Raw genomic sequence first — 20,161 nt, 5'->3', positions numbered from 1 at the left:
AATACATCCCTCTGTCCCTACACCCTCTACAATACCCTCACACCACAGTATCAGAGATCTGAAATGCAACTTGCCCTCTAAAACCGATCTTTTCATCATACTTTCTGCTAAATGACCTCACCAGCTCCTTCATTCATTGCTTAATTAATTCATTCAACAAATATTGATTAAATGTCTTCCATATGCCAGGCACTTGCTAAGCACCAAGCAAAAACAGAACAGGACAGACAAGGTCTCTTCCTACTGTAAATTTTACAATGGAGGAAACAGAAAAGAAAAATGTATATAAATATATGTTTTTAAGAGTACAATTTGGTGAGTGCTATTCAGATATCGATACTGAGACAGAGAATAACAAGTAGAAGCCTGATTTGGATAGGAGGTGACATTTAAGATGTGATCTAAAGGATGAGAAATCTAGCTATGCAAAGAGAAAATGGGAAGAAGAAGGGCTCTGGCAAAAGGGAAGAGCACCTACAAAAGCACAGAGGCAGGAATGAGCTTGCTGTGGTGAGCAAGGCAGAATGGCAAGAGACAAGATTAGAGGAGTAGAAGGGGCCAGAGCCACAAGCAACTTACAAGGCATTGTAAGGAATTTATTGGCTTTGGGAAGCAGTTGAAGAATTGTAAACAGGGGAGTAATTTGATCCAATTCATGCTTTCAAAAGAATGCATTAAAAAGAAAATCCAGGGCACCTGGCTGGCTCATTTGGTGGAATATTGACTCTTGATCTGGAGGTGGTGAATTTGAGCCCCACATTGGACCTAAAGATTACTTTAAAAAAATCCAGGGGTGCCTGGGTGGCTCAGTTAAGCATCTGACTTTGATTTTGGCTCAGGTCATGATCTCAGGATTTATGAGACGGAGCCCCACATCGGGCTCTGAGCTGAGCATGAAGCCTGCTTGGGATTCTCTCTCTCTCCTTCTCTTTCTGCCCCTCCCCTGCACATACACACATACTCTCCCTCTCTCTCTCTGAAATAAGTAAATATTTAAAAGTTAAAAAAAAAATCCAACAGCTGTGATGATAATTGATTTTAGGGAAAAGAATGTAGTTTTTGCAGTAAATCAGGCCAAGGATGCTGGCTGTCTCAGTGAGGTAGTTATAGAGGAAAGAGAAGTAATCTATGTTAAAATTTTGGACTTTTATATCTCCGCACTTTTTGCTACTAACATGCAATCAATACCGAAATCTTATAGGTTCCAACCTTTACAGATTCTCACACACAATTCCCTATTTCTCTGTTCCCACTGACCAACCCAGGCTTTTGTTACCTTTCACCCGCATGATTATAGCAATCTCATTACTGATCTCAGTTTTCAGTCAACCCGTTCCAATACAACACACACACTACTGCCAGAGCAAACTTTCTTTTTTTTTTTTTTTTTTTTTTTTAATTTTTTTTTTTAACATTTATTTATTTTTGAGACAGAGAGAGACAGAGCATGAACAGGGGAGGGGCAGAGAGAGAGGGAGACACAGAATCGGAAGCAGGCTCCAGGCTCTGGGCCATCAGCCCAGAGCCCGACGCGGGGCTCGAACTCACGGACCGCAAGATCGTGACCTGAGCCGAAGTCGGACACCCAACCGACTGAGCCACCCAGGCGCCCCCAGAGCAAACTTTCAACAACAGCTCTGACCATGTTCCTTCTGTACTCAAAACCCTCAAAAGGCTCTATAGTTTGGGAGCCAAGGTCCCCAATAGTCCAGCCCAAATCTACCCAGTCAGATCAAAATACTTGCCTGATGCTTTTCCCATTTGTCTTCCTTTTTGTATGTTATTCTCTCTCATATCATCTCTTCTGGATATTAATCCCCATTTTATATATACATGAACTTTATTGGCTAGTGATGTTAGAAGCTAGAGGTTGTGCTCTTTTATACTCTATTATACTCTATTAAAATGCATCCATTGGGGTGCCTGGGTGGCTCAGTCGGTTGAGTGCGCAGTCTTGGTTTCAGCTCAGGTCATGATCTCACTGTCATGAGATGGAGCCCTGCGGGGGCTCTGCACTGACAGTGTGGAGCCTGCTTGGGATTCTCCCTTTCCCTCCATCTGTACCCCTCCCCCACTCACACTGTCTCTCTCAAAATACACTGTAAAAATGTTTTTTAATTAAAAAAAATAAAGTCAATTATCCTACCAGAAAAAAAAGAAAAGATCGGGGCGCCTAGGTGGCTCAGTCGGTTGAGCATCCAACTTCGGCTCAGGTCATGATCTCACTGTTCGTGGATTCAAGCCCCACGTCGGGCTCTGTGCTGACAGCTCAGAGCCTGGGGCCTGCTTCAGATTCTGTGTCTCCCTCTCTTTCTGCCCCTCCCCCACTCATTCTCTGTCTCTCTCAGAAATACAACATTAAAAAAAAGAAAGAAAGAAAAAAAGAATTTATTCTGGAATAGCAGAGAATTTCATTTCCAGACACAACCTAGGGCTTTGCAAGTCTAGAGAACAAAGGAGGACCCCTCTTTAGAGAAGAATGGCAAAGTCGAGAGGTGGCTGTTATAAACAAAAAGCCCATTGGAATAAACTGGGAGTTCTAACTGTAGTGGCTTTTCATTGGCTGAGTTGTGACAGTCTCTCATTGGCTGGACTATTGCTGAACAAAGAAAAATTCTTCCCCCCTCCAGCTGTGGTAGTAAAATATATGCTTTTTCCTGTTGGGAATGCAAGGTAAGTCTCTTCCTGCAACTGAGGAAAAGTGGTAGGGTATGAGAGCTCTCCCTTCTGGCCTCCTGATTCCATTTTAAATGGGGTTTCCTTTTCTTAATTTTCACAAATCAAACTGAATTCAAGAGTAGATAAGTGGAAAGGAGAGTAGCCTGAAACAACAGGTTTCTCTAGCTCACATCAATGGACTTTAGGGAAAATTTTCAATCTCTTGAGGATAAAAATGTACCTAGAATCCTTCATGTTATGAATGAATCACTAACTCATATGAATTGAGTACCTATTGTATGCCAGGCCCTGAAAATAGGTTCAAGAGAGGAAAAGGCAGATATGAGGAAAAGCTCAGGAAGCTTACAGAATGTCTGTTGGGGAGACTTTTCAAAAATAATCATGCATATTTACTTGTACAATTATAAGGTAACTTGAATGTAAGGCGAATTGTACAGTTGCTGGGGAAACCTGTTAAGAGAGAGATTAACCAAGTCTGTGAGGGAGGTTCTGACCAGAGAGGGCTAAAGATTGTAAATAACGCAGCTAGGTGGGAAGGAGAAGTTTGGACAATTTGTTCTGACAGAAGAAATGACAAATATGAAGGAAAAACACATGGGCTGAGCCATTTCCTGAGGCTGTATCAGAAAGGGGGACATCCAGTTATAGATTTTGTTGGGAATTTATCGAATAACCCATTCTTTAACCGCCATCTCCTGTTCCCCTCTCCTAGAATCCTGGCTCAAGAGCAATCTTGAGAGCATCACACTTCCGTTCAAGGCACGCAAGTATTTTTATTTAAACATATTTAAGGGTGGTAACGTTAACCCATTAGTGAAGAACAGCCGAGTCAAGACAGTCTTACTTAAAGCTCAATACCTAGCATCTAGCACATTATCTGATACATAATAAGCTTTGTAAATTACTTGTGAATTCAAGAAACTCGTGTACTTTTTTTTTTTTTTTTTAATGTTTATTTTTGAGACAAAGAGAGCGCCCCCGCGAGAGCAGGGGAGGAGCAGAGAGAGAGAGAGAGACAGAGAGAGAGAGGAGACAGAGAACCCCAAACTGGCTCCGAGCAGTCAGCGCACAGCCCTATGCGGGCTCCAAATCACAAACTGTGAGATCAGGACTTGAGCCACCCAGGCGCCCCTAAACAGGTATACTAAACAGGTATACTTTAAAAAGGTACTTTAAAAGTCTATTTTTGAAAAACGATTGTCATGGATAATTTTCCCAAGCTAGAGACTCGCGTTTCTTTCTCTGCCTAGGCCCTCAGGCCTCTGAAGCCCTTTCGGGCGGAAGTGGGGAGACCAGGTTGCGGGAAGGCTGGCCCCAACCACCAGGCTCGCTCAGCTTGGGGACTGGCGGCGGAACCGCGCGAAGGCGGAACTTTGGACGGGTGGAACTGCAATCCTGCGGACCGTCGGGAGTGAAACACCCCCCGGCCCGGAAGGACCTGACGCGAGCTGGGACTTCGGCAGCCATCGCGCTTTGCAGTTCGAACTAAGAGGGTGTGGAATCGACGCCAAGCGAGGAATTGCGATCTCTCTAGTAGCAGGTGAGTGGCGGTCTCTTCTCCCGGTAGAACCGACAGGCGGCTGGCCGCTGTGGACCCCGGGGAAAGCGCACTTTTCGGGCCTGGGCCCACTGGGGCCCCTGCTTGTGGCCAGGCAAGAAAGGGTTGCCTGTTTTCCTCTCCGGAATCTGCCGGCACTGAGGCGGAGGGGTTCCTTTGCTGCTCCGCAGGGGCCGCCCTGATGGTACGCTGCACAGCACACCTGCTGCTGTCAAACGGTGCGTTATTTCAGGAAAGAACGAGGGGACTCTACCGTAGGCAAGCCCTTCTTTCCCCTCCGCCTCGGTGTCCTCACCTGGTAAGGTGAAGGCTGCAGGGATCACTGACAGCTCAAAACCCTGTGACGTCGTGTGTTTTCAGTTCTCCCAATTCGTGTGGGGGCAAAGTGAAAATCCTTACGAGTGCAAGTTAACGTTTGTTCATAGTCCAAGTCCCAGTTGCGTGGGGGGAAAGATACACAGTTGGGTGAAAACTGTAATGATTTATAGATTGTTCCAAGATTTTCCAACTTAGAAATTTGTTTTGACAACAGCTAAAACCGTGACCTCGTTGGCTGAAAGAACCAAACTCATTAGGAACGTAAGGTATTTGGTACATTGGGCAAAACGAGGTGAAGGAATACTTTTAACTTTATAAATTAAACCTAATATCATTTGCATATTCATCTATCAAGCTCACTATTACCACGTGTCCTACTCTGAAGAATATCCTATGTTCACTGTTAAAATACCGGTTAAGAGTATGCCGCCCTGAAGCAAATGAAAGAGAAGGAAACATTTACTGACTTTCCTATGAATGTGGCGCTAGTCACAACAATCCACTAAGGAAGGTAATGGTATTATCTCCGGTTTACAGATGAGGAATAAAGGAAGATTTACAATTTGTTAAAAATTAGTGGTGCTGGTATGTCAAAGCAAACTGTGTATCTAATATTGCTTTAATGATTTACATTCATCACCAAAATACTTTGAACTTTAACAACTAAGCTTATAGTTCATTGGCATTTCCTGAGTTTGCAGAAAAGGAATGTTTTGCTTTTATTTTAGAACTGTTAGACAAGCATTGTTAGTAATTAGGAAGATTAGTATTTCAAAAAAAAGTACGCTTTAACTATCTTTCCTTTCACTTCAAGCAGGAATTGAGACAAAAGATTAGGCTATCAGAAATGAAAATCACTGCCACAGTATTTGAAACTTATAAATCAGAATTCTGTAGTAATGAGTCATTATTTCTTCACCCTTTTCTTTAAGCATACTTGGCTGATACTTTAATGATTTCTCTGCAGAACATTACTAAGCAAATACCTTTAAAATCACGCTGTTGAAAAAATTTTCTTGTGTTTAGCTTTTAGAACAGTTTCAGTTAAAAGTATTTTAAGAGGGTGCCTGGCTGGCTCAGTCGGTGGGGCATGAAACTCTTGATCTTGGGGTGGTGAGTTCAAGCTCCATGTTGGGCCTAGAGCTTTCTTTAAAAAAAGGATTTTAAGGACTGAATTTGTCACTAGTATCAATTTTTACTTTCTTAATTCAGTATAGGCAAGTTCAGTACTCAGACTCACAAACTTTATTTGTAATACAGTGTTCTTTCCCCCTTTTAGCACTTAAAAAAAATCCTTTTCATATTTGATACAGGTTTAACCTTTCAGTGAGTGTCATTTTTCCCTAAAGGAGACTTGAGTTTATACTTACTGTTGATTACATGAATGAAAAAGCCTAATTCCATTATTATGATTGCTATGCATTTAATCCTAAATTTTTTTGAGTTTTCTATTTATATCACTGTTTCAAAACTTTAAAGGCTATGGAAAGAAAACCTAACAGTTTTAGGGGAAAGTATTTATAGGGCAACATTGTCTTGAAACATTCAATATTGTTCCTGTCCATCCTTAATAATGCACAGAGCCTTTCTGAAATTCTTTAAAACATAGTCAAGCAGAGTTTGGCCTTCTTTATATTTCTGCTACTATCTGAATTCAAAAGAGAAGGGTGCATAATTCCTAAATTAGCTTACAGATAGTTTACTGATCTTAAGGAATTTGTACACGTTTTCATCATAAACCCGATGGAGTTGGGTAGAAATTTATGATTAATTTTTTTCTAGTAAATATCTTTACCTAGAATTGGAGGAAATTATTCTAGTACCTTTTCTGGTTACTGTCAGTGATGTTGTCATTAATATTTAAAGTAAAATCACGGGCACCTGGGTGGCTCAGTCGGTTAAGCGACCGACTTCGGCTCAGGTCATGATCTCGAAGTCCGTGAGTTCGAGCCCCGCGTCAGGCTCTGTGCTGACAGCTCAGAGCCTGGAGCCTGTTTCAGATTCTGTGTCTCCCTCTCTCTGACCCTCCCCTGTTCATGCTCTGTCTCTCCCTGTCTCAAAAATAAATAAAACGTTAAAAAAAATAATAAAATAAAAAAAATAAAGTAAAATCAGTCATTAAAAATATTAAAACTTGGGGACCTAGGCTCAGTCAGTTGAGCCTCTGACTCCTGGTTTTGGCTCAGGTCATGATCTCAGAGTTAGTGAGTTCAAGCCTCTCATGGGGACACTGTCCATGCGGATCCCTCTTGGGATTCTCTCTGCCTCTTCCTCTATGCCCCCCCCCCCCCCCAATAAATAAATAAACTTAAAAAAAACTGTTGGAGTGCCTGAGTGGCTCAGTCAAGTGAGTGTCCAACTTGGGCTCAGGTCATGATCTCCCAGTTCGTGGGTTTAAGTGCACTGGGCTCTGCACTGACAGTTCAACAGTGGGAAAGAGCCTGCTTGGGATTCTCTCTCCTTCTTTCTCTATGCCCTTCTCCCACTAGTGTGCACTTGCTTACTTGCACTCTCTCAAAATAAACTTTATAAAAATAAAAATTAATGAATTAAAACTTTTTCAAAGTTTGTATTTTGAAAGGGTACTTGGCTGGCTCGGTTGGTAGAAAATGTTTATCTCAGGGTTGTGAGTTTCAGCCCCATGCTGGTGTAGATTACTTAAAAAAAATAAAATCTTTAAAAATAAAGTTTGCGATTTGAATTTCAATTAATTTAGTCTGAATGAGTTAATACTACCTTATATTGTGTAGTTTTCAAAAATGTTTTTTGGGTACATTATCATAATTAGTCATTCTTAAAACTCTTTGAGGCAGATGGCATTCCTGTTATATATAAGAAGAAACTGGAGCTCAGAAAGATTGGCTTTCCCAGAATGAAATAATAGTATTTCAGAAGATGCATATTAAATCCAGATTTTTTAAATTCTAAGATAGGTACTCACTCTAACCATAGCTCTACCATCCTTTGCTTCCCAAAGTTATTAATGTATTATCTCTATAATCCTACGCTGGTGTTATAGTTGTCTTTTTAGACTACAGGAGCTTTCATTTTTATTTCTTTATTTTTAAAAAACTAGCTTTATTTAAAGACCATTCACATACCATAAAATTTATCCTCTTAAAGTATGCAATTTAATGTTTTTAGTATATTCACAAGGTTATGCAACCATCACTTTATTCCAGAACATTTTCGTCACCCAAAAAGAAACCAAGTACCAGTACCTATTAGCAGTCACTCCCAGTTTCCCCTTACCTCCCCTGTCTGACAACCACTAAACTGTTCTGAGAACTTACATGTTTAGGATGTTTCATATAAATGGAATCATCCATATACGTTTAATGGGACAAGGCTTAAGAAGTTATTTGTAACCTTGAGGTTCTGCTTCATTACACTCTTTGTACTGATTTTTATGTTACTGGAGTAGATCACTTTTCTAATCTGCACAGGCCTCTTTCCTGTTTGTTGTTCATGCAATAAATAAATCTGCTGACGTGTATATGTTTCCTTATTCTTGACCTTTGCTCTTCACATGTCTTAATAGTGTGTTCGTGGTGTTGTGTAACCTGTTCTCTGGGCTCAGGTATCTGTTTGTGGCTAAATAACTTTTATTCTTAGTTGGGCATTTTTACTTCTACTTTAAAATGACTGACTCTTAGCCTGTTTTAAAGTTCTTAGAAACCCACGACTTTATGCAAATATAAATATCTCATTATCTTCTAAAGCAGAGTTTCCCCATATATGTTATTAAATTATTTCTCTAGGGACAAATTTTACAATAGCAAATTTGGACCATCCTTATTGAAAAAATCGTTTTTCCCTCAAGGTTTACCTCATTCTCCCCTGTCCCCCCCCCCCCCACCAATCTCAGAGCTTTCACCTTACAACAGTCATCTTGGGTGAGCTGCCCCCCCCCCTTTTTTTTTTTTTTTAGTAATCTCTACACCCATTGTGGGGCTTGAACTCAGGACCCCGAGATAAAGAGTCGTATGCTCTACTGGGGCGCCTGGGTGGCTCAGTCGGTTAAGCGTCCGACTTCGGCTCAGGTCATGATCTCTCAGTCTGTGAGTTCGAGCCCCGCGTCGGGCTCTGTGCTGACAGCTCAGAGCCTGGAGCCTGTTTCAGATTCTGTGTTTCCCTCTCTCTGACCCTCCCCCATTCATGCTCTGTCTCTCTCTGTCTCAAAAATAAATAAACGTTTAAAAAAAAAAAAAAAAGAGTCGTATGCTGTACCGAGTCAGCCAGGCTCCCCTTCATTGAGGGCTTTGTCACTTGATTCACAGGCTTGCTCTCTATAGCCATTCTTCTAGGTGATTGGGCAGTCAGTGTGGACTGTAGACCATATAGCTCCAGCCTGGCTTCTCACAGCTTCCACTCAGTTCTTCGCTCAGGCTTTTCAGCTCTCTATGCCAGAGCCAGGCCTTGGAACTTAACCACCACGCAGACCTGATCCTCATGAGTTTTTGAACCTTGAGCTCTCCTCCACTTTGGTGACGACATAATTCTGGTCCACCTTTCACTTGTCTCATACTATGACTATGTCTACATTTGCTTTTCAACCAGATATTTTCCCCCGTTCTCTCTTTTCTGTGAGAAGCCTGCCTTTGCTCCCCTACTTTATCCCCATATATTAGTTGCCTTTGTACCGTTAGCCACTCAGCCTGAACTTTTGATCACACCACTTCAACCTCTCACTAGTACTCTCAAATTCCAGTTCCCCTTGTCTTTTTTCACTTCTAAGCCCTATTCATTCCGTGTTCTCTAAAGCTGACACTCACTGGGAAGGTAGGGTGGCAGGGAGAGGGGAAAATTAGAAATCCCTGCAGATGGGCAGTGCTGTGAATGTTTTTCAGCCCCAGCCAAGCACTTGGCTCTTGTTAGCACTCTTTTAATTTGATCTTTTCCCCACAGTAGGTAGCTATCTATTCTAATCCTCACTCTGCTCCTCAGAAAATTCTCTATCAGACTTCCTCACTTTTGGATTCAGATTCCTGCTACTTCCAGTGTACATTTTCTGGCCCTTCTTACTTCTACTCTTAGAGGAGGAGATGCACTCTCATCCCTGGCTCCTCTTGAGACTTTGCCCCTTTTGGTTAATTCCTTCCTTCTCTTTTTCTTTTATCTTTAATTTCTCCCTTTCTGCTAGCTCCTTCTTATCAACATACTCGAGCCTTACCCTCCTTAAGGCTTAAGAAGAAAGAAGACTTCTTAAGAAGAAACTCCCATTTCCCTCATTCCATTTCAAACTCTTTGAAAGAGGAATCTTTCCTTACTCCCTCCACCTATTGACCCTCTATCCAATTTGTTTCTCAGTAATAACAGCAACCAGGTATTAAGTACTTATTTTGTGCATTTTATCTCATTTGATCTTTACAACACTCAGAGATTTTGCAGAAGGAACTTGTCACACAGGTCATGACTCTAGAGACCAGCTCTGGTGCTTTAAGTACTGGCCACAGGCTCTCCTGTATTTTTGTTCCATGCAGGCTCCTCATGCTCTCAGCATTTGTCTCCTTGCCACAAAGCAAGCTGTGACATCTCTGCAGCTGGACTTCTTGGGACTAACTCCTTTCCACTTGTGCCATCACCTCTTCTAATTCTTCTCCCCTTACTGGGTTCTGTCAGTTCTTCCACCCCCATCTGTCCCTTAAAGTCCATCTCCAGTGAAAACTCATTTCTTCTGTAGCATTTGGCTCATGCTTGAGGCAGGAGATCTTTAGGCAGACCTGGTGGGGGAAATTCTGATGTTGGGAAGGAGAATGAGCAGAAGTTTTAAGATGGTTAAGTTCAGGTCACCAGCAGTGAGTGCGAAGTGGTTTACTTTGGTTCAGGGAAAGCTATAAATGGAGGATATGTATTAAGCTTGTAAAGGTGGCCAAAAGGTTTATAGTCGAAGTTCTGGAATACTGGACTAGGAGTTTGAATCATTTTTCATCTCACAGACCTCCAATGGCTCTCTATCCACAGGTATAGGGTGACCATATAAATTTCACACTTCATCAGGATGCTTTTGAGAATGAAAGGACGCACTATTGATAATTATACCGAGATAACTTTGCTGAGACTGTCCCCAGCAAACGAGGAGTTATAGTCACCCTGACTATGCAACAAGTCAAATCTAAGATGACATTTTCATAAAGCCACTCTGGAGGGCATGTACAGATTGGTACAGACAAAATATGAGGTTAAGATGGTAGTTCAGGAATGTGATTTAAGGTTCATCACAAAGTAGCTCCTGTAGGAATCAAAAGAATGCTGAGACTACAGAAATTGATAGAGCTTGGAAATAAGCAACTGGATGGGGGATAAGAGGGAGAGAGAGGAATTACATGTCAGAGTCATAAGGTGGAGTGATTCAAAAAATGGTACATAATCATTTAAACAAATATAAACCTTTAAAATTTTGTTACAAAGCTACTGCAATGTAGGAGAAAGGGCGTGGACCTGGAAGTCAGAAAGACCCAGGTTTGGTACTTAGATGTGCCAATCATTAAGACTTGAGTTTTAGCTATTGCAACTTCAGTTTCTTCGTCTGTAAAGTGGGGACAATAATGTATTTATTTTGGGATGCCTGGCTGGCTCACTTTGGTAGAGCATGTGACTCTTGATCTCAGGGTTGAGTTCAAGCCCCACGCTGGACACAGAGCTTAAAAAAAAAAAAACCAGTATTGGGGCGCCTGGGTGGTTCAGTTGGTTAAGTGTCAGACGTCAGCTCAGGTCATGATCTCATAGTTCGTGAGTTCGAGCCCCGCATTGGGTTCTGTGCTGACAGCTCAGAGCCTGGAGCCTGCTTTGGATTCTGGGTCTCCTTCTCTTTCTGCCCTTCCCCTGCTCGCTTGCTCTCTCTCTCCCCCAAAAGTAAGTAGGCATTTAAAAACAAACAGTATTTATTTTGAAAGGTTGTTGGGGTGCTTAGTGGTCACATAAAGTGCCCGGTATATTAGGTCATATAAGTAGAAGAAATAATAGTAACAGCAGCTAACATTGAATGCTTAACTCTGTGCTATATACTTTGTGTGTCGTAATTGATTTAGTCTTCACAACCATCTCAGATAGCTACTATTACTCCCATTTTACAGGTAAGGATATTAAAGTAACTTGGCTAAGGTAAATGGTAAGTGGTAAAGTCCTGGCTCCATAGCTTCTGTTTTTAACCTCTTGACAAATCATAGTGCTCATAGGGATAACTGCTATTTTTTGTTTGCTTTGCTTTATTAAATTGAAAGACCGAATAAGTATTGTTTCTTATGTCCGTATGTTATAGGTAGCAAACATGGAAGACCAAATGCCTAAATTTAGTCTCATATTTCTTTCTCATTCTGACTCCTGCCTCCCTTGTTAGCATCTGTTGAGTGACTCAGTTTGTGGCCCCCTAACCAGTCACATCGTCTCACAGTACCTGATTTTTTGCTGTTCCCACTTAGTTTCACACCACTGCACACAGTATAGCCCTCATAACCACTTAGCAAACTCTTATTTAATCTTCAAGATTCAGGCTGAACATCACCCAAGAAACCTTTCCTTACCTACAACTTGTGGCCGTTGTAGAAGTGTGCAAGGAAGACTGTTTTTCTCTTTTCTTATACAGAATACAAAGTATATTTGTGAGGGTACCATACCCTTTCCTGTTGTATTGCTTATTTTTATTCTGATTTTATGTTGTTATGATCATTAATCCCCTCAGAGCTTATGGTTTACAGTATGGGCATTTTTTTTCTTTGTGTTTATATAAGTCTTGAAATTCTATAGATTAAGTTGTTACCATCCTAGGTACTATCCTATTCAGTTTTAACTTTTTTCAGTTAAATTACATTTGTATAGCTAACCTACCTCTCTAGACTATAACCTTTTCAAGAGAAGAAGCCATGTTTATCACTAGTATTTGTATCCTCTGTGGTGTCTAGCTTAGGGCCTTGGACATAATATGAATTTAGTAATCATTATTGAATTAAAATATCTCAGTAAACCATTGCTTTGATTCTTTACAGTGAAAATTATGATATATCTTAAAAATCTTCAGAAAAGATAAACCACTTGTATATATTTTTTGTGACTACAAGTTTCAATTTCTGCATAACCTAGAATAATAATAGAACAAGATGTAATTTTCAGCTTCAGTAAAATAAGAACTTGTAACAATGGATTCTTGTGTGTATATATAAGTTGCTCTTCTAGTTTTTATTCTTGTGATACTGACACATGAAACTTCGTTATTTGTGAGTCACTCTCAGTCAGGAATGGACTGGTTTCAAGAGCAAAATTCTTCTCTTGCTAGTTCAAGTAAGGAATTGAAAGAGAGGAGAGGCTATTGCCTGGATCCAGGGAATCCCCTAGTAAATACTGGCAGGCCTCCTATAAACTGGAGGTAGGTTGACTCTCACTCTCAAGGCAATGTAATCTCTTACACACCTTATCCTCAAGGAATTCTGAGTTTGGTGGGCCTGTCTGGGTCACAGTTGGCAGCCCACTGGACTGAGAGGTGGTTAAAGAAAGCAGTGCTGTGTGTCACACTTTGTCTAAAGAACGTCAAAGATAGCAGAATCCTTCAAATTGTTCGGACTTTGCCCAAATCTGGGGCCTGGATTTTGTTTACCTCTAGAAAATGAACTTTGTTGATCTGAAAGTATACTTTTGTATATTCTTTCATTTCTCAAGAAGTTTTTTTCCCCTCTTCTTTCCATATTAACTTTATTAGTTATCAAGAACATGTCAAAGAAATGCTAAATTGAACTATACTCTGTATTTTCTACTGTGATTTAAAAAAATGTTTTTTAACATTCGGTAATATTAAAATTTGAAAAATGCACTAAGATTACAAGCCCAGAAATTGACCACCTGATATCATTTGCTACAAAAGACCAAAAATAATGGAAAAGGGGGTTTTACTCCACATAGGTATAATCAGACTTTAAAACTTACTTCATTATCATAAATTTCCTTTCCTCTCTTTCTCCTTGCTTTTTCTTCCTCCACTCCAAGGTTTTGGTAAGTATTTCATAGGCCATATATACCTTAACTTACTCTTGAATATAGATTATTTCCAAAAATTTTCTTACATAACACTTTGATGCACATCTTGATACATAAAGATTGTTTATATTTAGGACATTTTCTAAAAGTAGAATTCTTGGGTCAGATGGTATAACATACAGATTACTGCCAAATTAGTTGTTAAAAAGATTTGTAACAATTTCTACTGCCACTAACTGCATCTTGTACCACATCTTTTCTAGTTCCAGCTATTACAGTTCATTTTCAGGTTTGCCACTGTGGTTGGTAAAGAATGGTCTCTAGTTCATATTTCTATTTTAATTAAAAAATTTTTTTGTTGTTTTTTAAAAATAGAGGCCTTTTTTCCCCTTTCTTTTTAAAGTAAGCTCTACACCCAGTATGGGGCTTGAACTCATAACCCTGAGATCAAGAGTCGCATGTTCTACCAACTGAGCCCCACTAGTTTGTATTTTAATAGCATTTTGTGTTTTATGTATCAGTAGGTATCTGATTAGATCACCTTGGATAAGAATAGCTAACTCTTGGGGCACCTGGGTGGCTCCATCAGTTAAGTGTCTAACTTTGGCTCAGATCATGAGATCACGGTTAGTGAGTTTGAGCCCTGCATTAGGCTCTCTGCTGTCAGCACAGAGCTCGCTTCAGATCCTCTGTCCCCCTCTTTCTCTGCCCCTTCCCCACTTGTGCGTTCACTCTTACATACTTTCTCTCAAATAAACATTAAAAAAAGGGGGGGAGCACCTGGGTGGCTCAGTCACTTGAGCCTCCAACTTCGGCTCAGGTCATGATCTTGTGGTTCTGTGAGTTCAAGCCCCACATTGGGCTCTCCGCTGTCTGCATGAGCCCGTTTTGGATCTTCTATCTCCCTCTCTCTGCCTTTCACCTACTGTGTGCTCTCTTTCTCAAAAATAAATAAACAACAACAAAAAAGAATGGTTAAACTCTTTATAGGAAGGTTGTTATAGGATTGTTTACTCAGAGTTCATGTTTAATGTTGTTGGTGTTTAATGTCAACTACTGAATTCAAAACACTTTCTTTTCCAGACTCTATAAGGATTTGGATATGTCCTTCATATTTGACTGGATTTACAGTGGTTTCAGCAGTGTGCTACAGTTTTTAGGTAATGTTGGCCCTTTGTTCTCTATTGTTATCCCATTTAATCCTACTTAAATAAAAGTGCTTATTTGTCTAGAGCCTCTTTATGTATAATCCACTAGTTGTGAATGTGAATTTTGAAATCATACTAATGTGTTCAAATTACTCATTGTATATCTCTTATAAATTATGTAATCTTGGGCAAATTACTTTCTTTACCTTAGCCTTAGTCTCCTTATCTGTAAATTAACAGTAATTCCTACCTCTTTTAAGGTTGTTGATAGGAATATTATTTACAGGAGTAGCTACCTGTGATTAGCCAGTTTACCTAAAAAGTTTCTGAGTGCTTTAGATACTTTATCTCATTTAATCCTCACAGAAACTCACTGCATTATTTTTGTTATTATAAATTTATGTTCCATCAAGTGCCTTGTAAATGGCAGCATAAAATCTGCTAAATGAGACTTGTATACCCAGCAATTCTGAATAGTGATTTTCCTTTCTTTATAGATATTAAAGAGGAAAAATCATAGCATCTCATTCTCTTACTGACATTCTTAACTTCTCACGTTTTCCAGTGAAACAAGCTTTTGATTGACTTTTATGTTACCATGTATACAACTTTATTATTGTAGTAATTAATGAAGATGTTCTGATCTCCTGTTTTCGAATCTTACCCTAAGTTTAGTCTCCATGTAATCATCATCTTGAACTGGCACAAAGAGAAGCATTTCATGTAATTACAGAGTTGTCAACGTAACTCCTAACTGGCCACAACTGTACTTATGAATTGTTATCTCCTATATAAATATTTTTTCTTCCACAAACATAATCTTAACCAAGGAAATAAATTTTGTTTGGAAAATACACATCTTGTTTGACACTATATATTAAAAGGATAAAAATTTAAGATCAAATTTTATCAGTCTATTTTTATTTCTTATATGGACCTCAATATTTGCAAATTTTTAAAAACCAGTTTTCTTTTTTTTTAATTTTTATTTATTTATTTTTGAGAGAGAAAGAGAGCATGAGTCGGGGAGAAGCAGAGAGAGGGGGAGAGAGAGGATCCCAAGCAGGCTTCTCACTGTCAGCACAGAGCCCAATGTGGGGCTCAAACTCACAAACCTTGAGACCATGACCTGAGCCAAAATCAAGAGTCGGTCACTTAACCGACTAAACCACCCATGTGCTCCTTTTTTTTCCTTTTTAAAATAAAATCTCTCACATTATCTTATACTGTCACTCTGCTACAGGTCAAATATCAGATCTTCCATACTACCTCCTCAAGAATTCTTACATATTTTTATCAGACTGAAATATTTTGTTACATATGTACAAAAACTGGGTCAGAAATAAATGTTTTCAACTTCATTATACTGGGATAACCTGGGTTGTGATGGGTATCTATGTCTCAGTTGATAGAAAAATGATTTAATGCGGAACTACATTGTAAAGGCAAAATAGATTGACTCCTAAGCAGGAGCAAGAGGTTAATAGGGCTAACAGTAGGAGGCAGTGTAGAGAAATGGAAATGAACCAAAGCTTTTGCATCAAAGATGGGTTCTATCTCAGATCTGACCTCAGCATTTGAGCAAGTTAACTTTGAGCCTTTGTTCCCCTCTGTAAGAAAGAGAATAATGTGTACTTCAAAGAGTATTTTGAAGATTAAATGAAGTAATGTATAATGCTTAACAGTGCTTATCACAAAATAAGGATTTAGTCCAACCTACTTTCAAGATTAAAGTTTAAATGTCCTAGGTGTTCCCTTTTGGATTCTTACCCAGTGCACTGTTACTACTTAAAAGGTAGGAAAGATTGTGATTGCACTGATTAGAAACCACCTGTGTAGAAACATTTTAAGAAATAGAAGTGTTTAAAAAATTATTAGTCACAGTTCATGATTAAATGAGAAATATAGTATTTCAGCTCAAATAAATATGGAAGACAATCTTCCCTTAGGATCAGAACTGTTGGGCACTGAGTGATCAAAACATTAGGACTTCAAACAATTTACTTTTTAAGCATCAATGTGGAGAAAGACTTAGGTATTATTTTGGCGTGGACTTATTAAAAAATGAGTAACCTGAATTAGCATTGGCTAATGTCTTCAAAAGTTCATTTTTTTTTTTTTAATTTTTTTTTTTTTTTCAACGTTTATTTATTTTTGGGACAGAGAGAGACAGAGCATGAACGGGGGAGGGGCAGAGAGAGAGGGAGACACAGAATCGGAAACAGGCTCCAGGCTCCGAGCCATCAGCCCAGAGCCTGACGCGGGGCTCGAACTCACGGACCGTGAGATCGTGACCTGGATGAAGTTGGACGCCTACCCGACTGCGCCACCCAGGCGCCCCCAAAAGTTCATTTTTTTGATTGAGTAAACATATTTTTGAGTTGCTACTATGTCCCCTGTCCTCATGTAATTCCATAGGTGTTAGACAATTAAATATGGAAAATAAAATTCATTATTGCTACATACCTATAAGAGTGTCCAAAATCTGGACAATGACAACACCAAATGCTGGTGAGGATGTGGAGCAGCAAGAACTTTCATTCACTGCTTGGAATGAAAAATGGTACAGCCACTTTGGAGGACAATTTGGTGGTTTCTTACAAACCTAGACATACTCTTACCATACAATCCAACACTTGTGCTCCTTGGCATTTACCCAAAAGAGCTGAAAACTTAGGGCCACATACGAACCTGCACAAAGATTTTATAGCAGCTTCATTTATAATTGCCAAAACTTAGAAGGAACCAAAATATCCTTCAGTAGGTGAATGGATAAATAAACTGGTTTATCCAGATAATGGAATACTACTAAGCACTAAGGAATTTTGCTTAATGGAATACTACTAAGCTCAAAGAAATGAGCTATCAAGGCATGAAAAGACATGGAGGAACTTTAAATGCATATTACTAAGTGAAAGTCGTCAATCTCAATTGACTGTATGATTACAATTATGTGTCATATGCAACTATATGACATTCTGGAAAGGCAAAAATACAGAGACAATAAAAAGAGCAGTGGTTGCTGGGCAGGGCGGGTAGGGTGGATGAATAGGCAGAGCATATAGGATTTTTAGGGCAGCGAAACTACTTTGTATATTATAATCATGGATATATGTCCTTATATGTTTGTCAAAATACAGAATATACTCTACTAAGAGTAAGCCCTAAGGAAACTCTGGGTGACTATGATCGATCAATGTAGGTTCACTGTTGGTTAAAAATGTACCATTTTCGTGAGTGATGTTAATAATAGGAGAGGCTATATATATGTGTGGGGACAGGGAGTATATTGGAAATCTCTGTACCATCCTGTCAGTTTTGATGTAAACCTAAAGCTGAAAAAAAGCCTTTAGAAAAAAAAAACTCAATATGGAATTTCTCAACAAATGCCAATCTATAAACTGGTCAATGCTCTCTTTTTTCTATTACTTCATCTATCAGTACTTGGTTGATACACTTAAAAAATTACGTGCTTGGTTTTTTTGTTGTTGCTTTAGTTTTATGCAATCCTATGAATAGTTCAACCTTATTGTCTCAGGGAAATTTGACGATGACCTAAACTTTCTATTGCAAGAACTCACTATGATTTTTATTGTCAAAACTACTTAATTTATTTTCATCCATGGATATCTCTTTAATTTCCCTTTTTGTCTCGTTTCATAAATACATGATCTCAAGCATTTTTTGTTTCTCTAGTAGTGGACATAGATATTTATTCCCAAATTGTCAAGGGAATCAGCATTTTGGCACTACAGATAAGTTTGGATAATACACATTCATTGATTGGGACAAAGTTTAGGTTTAAAATGATCTGAATTTGCAAATCATGATAGATTTAAAATAGCTCTTCAAAACTGAAATTAGACTAGAAATCCAACTTTATTCAAGCAAATTTATAAAATCTTACAAGTTCAAAAGGTTAATAGGTGTTTCTTTATAAAACATCTAGAGTAATTAGGGAAAGTATCCAAATAACTAAACTGTAAATAATTATATTTATATTATACTTTTATTTGAAGTCATTTTACTTGAATCTGTCAGATAGCACTTTGACTAATCATAGGTCTTATTACTCTGCAGGATTATATAAGAAAACTGGTAAATTGGTATTTCTTGGATTGGATAATGCAGGAAAAACAACATTGCTACACATGCTAAAAGATGACAGACTTGGACAGCATGTCCCGACGTTACATCCCAGTAAGTATGTTCCCCCATGCAACAAACTACTTTATTAAGTGATAATAATTCATAGGCACTAACCAAAAGTTTTTTGGGTTTTGGTGGATAATTGTGATCAGGTGATTTGACCTATTAAAATAATACAGTAAATAATAGCTGACCCACTCCCAGGGTGTATATTTAGATCTTGAAATAATACTCCTATCTTCTTACCAGTTTGTACACCCTTCTCCAGATAGAGGAATTAAGGTTACTTTCTCAGGGATTATAACATGATTGAGGTCTATCCAACCAGATACTGCTTAGGCTATAAATAGTCACCATTACCTTGTTTATTTATTTATTTTGAGTAGGCTTCATGCCCATTGCAGAGCCCAGCATGGGGCTTGAACTGAGGACCGTGAGATTAAGAGTCAGACACTTAACTGACTGGGCCACCCAGGCGCCCCCACCATTACCTTGTCTAGATAACCTAATTTCTTTCACATTTTAAAACTACTATTTTAATCCTTTTTCAGTGTGGACAGATTATAGTCATATTATACTTTGTTAGTTACTCTCAACTTATTACCCAGTTATTTTTCTAGTCTGAGAAACCTCAACAGTATCTAATATAAAGACCATAGAATTATTCCAAAAAACAGGGCACATATTGATACATTTATACAAAGTTTTAAAACAGTTTAAAAAAATAATTTACTGTGGTTTCTTTAAGACAGACTACCCTGAAAGACATTAACAATGATTCTGTAAATCACTTAATACATAACATCCTTTATATAATACATACTATCCTTTATATAAAGTAAACATTAAAGTGACAAAATTATTAGAACATACGCCTTATAAATATCTGTGACCTTGCTTTTACTGTTGAAAAGTCTATGAATCAAGTCGACATAGAGTAAAATGAATTTTAATAGTTGTATTGAGTGCCTGGGTGGCTCAATTGGTTAATAGTCCAACTCTTGGTTTTAGCTCCGGTCATGATCTCACAGTTCATGAGATCAAGCCCTACACTGGGCTCTGCACTCACCGTGTGGAGCCTGCTTGGGATTCTCTCTCTCTCCCTCTCTCACTGCCCCTCCCTGCTCACTTTGACTCACTCACTATCAAAATAAATATACTTAAAAAAATAAAAATAAAAGGGATGCCTATGTGGCTCAGTCAGTTAAGCGTCCAACTTTGGCTCAGGTCATGATCTCAGAGTTTGTGAGTTCAAGACTCACATCAGGCTCTATGCTGACACCTTGGAGCCTGGAGCCTGCTTCAGATTTTGTGTCTACCTCTCTCTCTGCCCCTCCCCCAC

General features: G+C 39.0%; 1 protein-coding gene across 2 annotated transcripts in view; it reads left to right on the top strand.

Moving 5' to 3' along the window:
* SAR1B (secretion associated Ras related GTPase 1B) overlaps positions 1 to 20,161 on the top strand; it is a 36,826-nt gene that overhangs the window by 4,389 nt on the left and 12,276 nt on the right. Inside the window, exons 2-5 of one of the 2 annotated variants that reach the window (XM_049649214.1) lie at positions 3,392 to 3,818; positions 3,930 to 4,219; positions 14,606 to 14,682; positions 18,751 to 18,870. In XM_049649214.1, the coding sequence (XP_049505171.1) occupies positions 14,625 to 14,682; positions 18,751 to 18,870 (178 nt within the window). In that variant the 5' untranslated portion in view covers positions 3,392 to 3,818; positions 3,930 to 4,219; positions 14,606 to 14,624. Of the gene's footprint in view, positions 1 to 3,391; positions 4,220 to 14,605; positions 14,683 to 18,750; positions 18,871 to 20,161 lie in introns of both variants that reach the window. The other variant, XM_049649213.1, reaches the window with a different exon arrangement.

This window comes from Panthera uncia (genome assembly GCF_023721935.1).
Source record: "Panthera uncia isolate 11264 chromosome A1 unlocalized genomic scaffold, Puncia_PCG_1.0 HiC_scaffold_17, whole genome shotgun sequence".
NCBI classification, from domain to species: domain Eukaryota; kingdom Metazoa; phylum Chordata; class Mammalia; order Carnivora; family Felidae; genus Panthera; species Panthera uncia.
Note: the sequence above shows the minus strand (reverse complement) of the source record. Positions and strands in the feature narration are given on the sequence as shown.